We start from the raw sequence: 6,000 nt of genomic DNA, 5'->3' as shown, positions 1-6,000 counted from the left end.
TTTCCGGGTAAGCAGAAATTAAGGAAATTTGTTAAAAACAGACCAACCTTACAAGAGATGCTAAAGGGAGCCTTTGGACAGAGAAGCAACAACAGCCAACAACTGACCATTAATACACATGATGATATAACACAGAAACCAACCCAGCTATGGAAGTATCTAGAGTAAAGAAGCTTGCAAGATTGTAAACAGGGAACCAGAGACATCAATTGACAAATAAGGCAACTACAAACCAAAAAAGAGGGGAAAAAAACTGTGTCGTTACAGAACTTGTAGATGGTAGAGAAGTCAAGACAACTACAAGATAGGATGGACTGTTCTAAACTTGGGAAGGAAACTATAAATCACAGGGTAACCTCAAAGAAAAATGATAGACCTTCACATCAAAAAAGTGGACCAGCATAATATTCAGCAAATATTAAAACAATAGCAATGAAGGAAGTGATAACATGATTCATAAACAAAATGAGCTCAGCATAGAAAATTATGTGGAACAAAGAAATCAACACCACAAAAAAGCACATTACAAAAATGACAGCAACAAATTCATATTTGCTCATAATTGCATTCTGGCAAGGCACTTATCTGTAAGATTTATAGTGGAAGAGTGGATGACCAAACTGTGGTACATTCACATAATGGAATGCTATTCAGCACTAAAGAATAATGTAGAGCCTGCAAAACACCACGTAATATGGATGAACTTGGAGGACATTATGATGAGTGAAATAAGTCAATCACAGAAGGACAAATATAGTATGGGTCAATGAAAGGTTTATATATGGAGGGAAACTTTCTTTGTTGGTTGCCAGGGGGTGGGAGGCGAGGGGAGGGAACACTGCAAAAAAAAAAAAAAAAGCTTTGACCCATGTCACTTTAGTTTTGTGTATTTCACTGTACATAAATTACACTGCAATAAAATGCATTAAAAAAAAAAAAAAAAAAAAAGCTTTCCTTATTCTGGCCTCTCTCTCTTCCACTGTCTAAAACTCAATACTGCATGGAGAAGTAACTCCCACTCCCAAAATGACAACGCCATTGCAGCGTTACAGGTTTTTCTGTCAGGTCAGATAAACCAGTAGCAACCGCAGGCTGACGATCTCTACCCAATAGTATTTTCCAGTTGAACGTGTTAAATTTCACTTCTAGCCCCAAACCAGGAAGTGCTGTTTAGGATGACCCAAAGACAAAAGCAATCTACCCTCAGAAACAAAACTGGAGCAAGACTCATAAAGACTTCAGGAATTTCAGTTTGTCACTGTTCTCTGATTTGGATTGTAACCTTCTTGCCGTAAAACGTATTGGCCTTTTCTAAATTGCCAAAAACAAAATAAAATGATAAAATACACAGGTACCCTCTCTCATACACACACACAGACTCGCAAACCTATGCTTTTACTATCCGCTTCCTTATCTAGACAGTCCAGGCTTGGGCCAGATTTGGGTCTTTCTCTTAGCTAAAGCAGAGTACATTGCGGACAAAGTGTCTAATTCTCGAAATTCTTAGGGAGAAGGTTTGCGGCGTAGACTGGCCACGCCCGGGTCCCGCTGCTCTCCGGTTGCACAACCGCAAGATAAGTCTGGGCAAGTTGAAGGAGGAACCCGAAGACCTCCAGCCCCTCCTCTGTCTGACTTATGAGGGGCCAGGGGCCGAGCAGTTAAGAGTGCGAGAAGGTCACTGAGTGAAGACTCGGGGCAAAGGGTTTTAAGTTTTAGGCCATCAGCTACTGCAGAGCCCGCAGGCCCCCGCGGGCAGGAAGGGGAGGGCCCTGGGCAAAAAGGGCGAACCCCTCCGAGGGCTCGGGCTGGGTCGGAAAAGCTGCCTCACGCGCGCTCTCGCCTGCCCCTCCGCTCCACTCCCCCCTCCCAGCGCTCCCCGCCCAAGCCTCCCTTCCAGTCTCCGCTGCACCCTCTTGGAGGCTGCGCCCACCGCCACCTCGCCATGTCCCAGCCCGGCCAGAAGCCCGCCGCTTCCCCGCGGCCCCGGCGTGCTGCGGCGACCCGCCACACCCAGGAGGTGAGTGGCGCTCCTCCGGGAGCTGCAGGGCTGGGTGCCGGGGAATCCCGACCCTAGAGATAAACGGGGCCGCCTTCCTTGGGCGGTGCCGGGCCTGCTTGGCCTGGTGCCCTGTGCGCCTTCTCCCGGGAGTGGAGGGGCTCGGGGCTCATGGCCCGCCGCGGGGCAGTTAGCGGGAAGTTGCCTAGGATTCCCGAGCTTGAGCCAAGTGCTATGGGCGTGGCGCGGGACAGCCAAGTGGGCCTGCGGCGGGAAGAGTTGGCTGGTGAAATTTGGGTGAAATGAGGTGGGAATAAAGGAGGAATAAACTTCTTTCGGGCCCCCTAGAGTGGGTAGGGTCGTCTAACTGGACATCAGAATCCCGTCTTCCGCGAAAAATCCGTACCGCTAGGCGTGGCTGCTTGGAGAAACAACCTACCTTCCTCCACCAGCCAAGAGCTAAACCAGGCGGGGCGGGGCCAGGCTGGAAGGGGCGGGGGCAACCACAGGCCCCGCCCCGGTGCCAGCCCACCTGGCAGCGGCGGAATAAGTGGAGATCTGTGCCAGAAAGGTACGGCACTGTCAAGAGTGTTAACCCGTGAGCCCGCCACCCCGCGCCGCACCCGCGCCCTCGCAGGGTCCTTCTTCGCGCGGCTCGGGAGCGAACCGGTTGTCGCCATGGCATTCGCAAGCTGGTGGTACAAGACGGTAAATAGCAGAGATCGTATCTGGGCAAGACTGGGAATGAAGTGTGTTTGCTTTGCTTTACCCTTTTGGGCGTGCGGACGAGGTATTGTCCGGGGCTTCGCTGCGAATGTGACGTCCTCACAGACCTTCAAGTTACGCAGCGGGAGAGGCGGGAGGCGCACCTTCCTTTGGTATGTGAGTGTGAGCTCGTCCGGGCTTGCGACAGGGTGCGAGACGACGCACCAAGCTCATCTCGGGCTCACCAGTTGAATAGAACAGGAATTGGAGTTACAGGAGTTCCGCCCCTGCATGCAGATTCCTGGATGAACTCTCGAACGCAGCTCGCATTTCTATACTGGCAATCCTACCAAATAGGAGTGATAGCTAGTCAAGCTGGCACTTGTAGTATTTTGGAATTGGGAAGCATGATTTCATATTAGATTGCTTTCCAAAAATAAATAGATTGTACCGAGAGAGAGTAAAAATACTATGTCCCATTGTTTTGTGGTGAGAATTAGCAATAAATTAATTATGTACACTTCTCTCAGCATACATGGTATTGGGAAAAGCAAGGATGGTGTGATCAGACACTCTGAATCTAGAAAACCTGCTGCAATCAGGAAACTGCCACTTACCAATCAATGGCCATTAATTGAACATCCATTATGTGCCAGACAGTGTTCAAGTCTCCAGGTATATAGCAGAGAGCAAGACAGACTTTTGGACTCAAAGGGTGACGTTTTAAAATTTGTCTCCACATCTGTAAAGTGAGGATGAAAAATACAAAGCATAAGGATTAAAAAAAAAAGAAAGAAAAATTGCCATCCAGTGGGATCTGACTCATAGTGACCCCTCCTTGGGTTTCTGAGGCAGTATCACTACAGAGGTAGATTGCCCCATCTTTCTTCCCAGGAGTGGTTGGTGGCTTTGAACTGCCAGCTTCTGGTTAGCAGTCAGATGCCTTAGGCACTATGCTACCAGAGCTCCCAGCACAAGGATTGGTGATGACTAACTAGATTTATGTGAAAGTTCAGACATGTATACATTTAATGATTGGCAGTTCTCATTTTTCTTGAGATTTTTTTTTTTTATGAGAGTTTTCCATTACTTTACTTGGCGTTTTTAATAAGTCATTTTATTGATGTGATTAGAGAAAAATTTGCTTCCAGTAATTTATTATTCAAAGATTCTTATTAAAATGCACCATGTGAATTATCTGCAAATTTGGAGGGTAGTGACTCAGAATTGACTTCAGACTTCTTTCAAACTCATGATTCTGTAAATGAAATTATGCTGGGTTATTTGGATAAAAGTAGTTTAAATCTATGCTTTTAACCCTGTTAAGTTTACACATATTTTGACATTTTTGCTCCAGCCTCTCTTAGAATACAGTTTTGGAGCTGTTTTGAAAATTTTTGCCATAAGATTCTCCTAAAGTTAATTTTTCCCATACCAGTACCGTTCAGTAGGAATATAGTGTGAAGTACATGTGTAATTTTAAATTTCCTAGTAGCCACATTGACAAAAGCAAAAAGAAAGAGGTTAAATTAATGCTAATTTTATACTTTATTACATACTTCTTTAATTCCCAAAGGTTGTACAGTGATTAAGGCATTTGGCTGCTAATCAGAAGTTTGGCAGTTCAAACCCACCAGTCACTCCGTGAAAGAAAGAGGCAGTCTGTTTCTGTAAAGATTTACAGTCATGGAAACCCAATGGCAGTCGCATGAGTTGGAATCAACTTTGTCGCAGCAAGTTTGGTTTTGGTTTTTGGTTTACTTCCAAACATTATTTAAATATGCCATCAAAGTACAAATTACTGATACTAGTTTAATTCTTTTCTCATATTAGTTCTTCAAAATCCAGAAGCACGTCTGAATTTTGTACTTGCCACATTTCAAGTGCTCAGTAGCCTCAAGTGGTTAGTGGCTAGGTATTAGTACAACTCTAGAAAAAAAGTTCTTAACTTTTTTTTGTTTTTACATGAGAGTGGCTTTGTGATCATGGACCATTTTGAAAATCAAATGACAATTTATGGACCATTTTCCCACAACAAAACACATAACATACACTTATGCGATTTCCCATGTAACTTTAGAGATTCTCGCTAATTAAAAAACTTTTCAAAGAAGTTTTCATTAAAAGATGACACAACTTGAAGAACAGAAATTGAAAACCTTTAAAATCACACTAATAGGATTTTCATCCTAAAAGCACCTTAAAAAATTAATGATAAAGATGATCTGCTTAGAATATGTATAGGAATATATATGTGTGTGTATACACACACACACACACCCACACACACACTATATATAGTAAATCCTGTAATTAAAATTCTTTTAGTAGAATCTTTTAAACACTGAAAATGGATGGCACATAACAACAACAACAATATATAGTAAATGCTGTAATTAAAATTCTTTTAGTAGAATCTTTTAAACACTGAAAATGATTATGAATGTCCTGCTTTAAAAGCTCAGGCAGAATCAAATAGTAATGTAAAACTATTAAAAGCTGTACCGAAGATGTGTTTGTTTAAGGGAGTGCCACCTGTAAAGCTAATAAGTGAAACATTATAATGTGCGTTTCCACATTAAATACCATTGATACTGTTGATTTTATCTTCTGAAGAATTGTGCTGTCATGGTTTGAAAAGAAAAATGTTAGATTTGAAGTATATCTGATGGACATCAAAATGATGAGGCATGAATGAGTTAAATTTGGTTTAAGTCCATACTCACCTTCCCAACTCATAAGATGATTCAATATAGCCATGCTAATTAAAGGTGTTTCTTAGCTTAATTAGACCCATGGCCCCAGTGGTAGCACGATCAAGGTGCCCAGTCATTTGGGAAGCCTGATCATCGCAGCCAGCCTGGGAGGAGTGTTGCAAGCCTTCCATGGCAGGACAGACCACTTGACTGCTGTCAGTTTTAGGAGTTAGGAATACAGAGTTGTAGGGTCTGCAGAAAAGACACAGGCTTGGGGTAGTGGTGGTGCTGAGGTCAGAACACAGCTTTCCTCTTTTAGTTTGCAGCCCCTGAGTTGGTTTGCTCCCTCATTGCAGATGACCTTTTTAAACTAACAGTAAATATCATCTGATGATATTTGTCATCAGTTTTTACACTTCCCAGAAATTCATTATATTCCACAAGTGATTTTTAAAGAATGATGTAACTGTCTAGGGGTGGAAACAGTGGGTGGTCATTTAAGATTCAGAGGTGAATGGCTGGGTAATTAGGTCTGAGTAAACTGTCTGGGCAGAACACAAGACTGTTCTAAGCAAACCATCTTTATTTATTTATTTATTTTCC

General features: G+C 43.3%; 1 protein-coding gene across 1 annotated transcript in view; it reads left to right on the top strand.

The window, feature by feature from the left end:
• Positions 1-1,942: 1,942 nt before the first annotated feature.
• The window catches only part of CAST (calpastatin), a 176,855-nt gene continuing 172,797 nt past the window's right edge, over positions 1,943-6,000 (top strand). Inside the window, exon 1 of the mRNA XM_042781176.1 lies at positions 1,943-2,017. Coding sequence (XP_042637110.1) covers positions 1,943-2,017 — 75 coding nt within the window. The remainder of the gene's footprint in view (positions 2,018-6,000) is intronic.

This window comes from Orycteropus afer, unplaced genomic scaffold (assembly GCF_000298275.1).
Source record: "Orycteropus afer afer isolate SDZICR_OR568_19922 unplaced genomic scaffold, OryAfe1.0 scaffold00093, whole genome shotgun sequence".
Classification (NCBI taxonomy): Eukaryota; Metazoa; Chordata; class Mammalia; order Tubulidentata; family Orycteropodidae; genus Orycteropus; species Orycteropus afer.
Note: the sequence above shows the minus strand (reverse complement) of the source record. Positions and strands in the feature narration are given on the sequence as shown.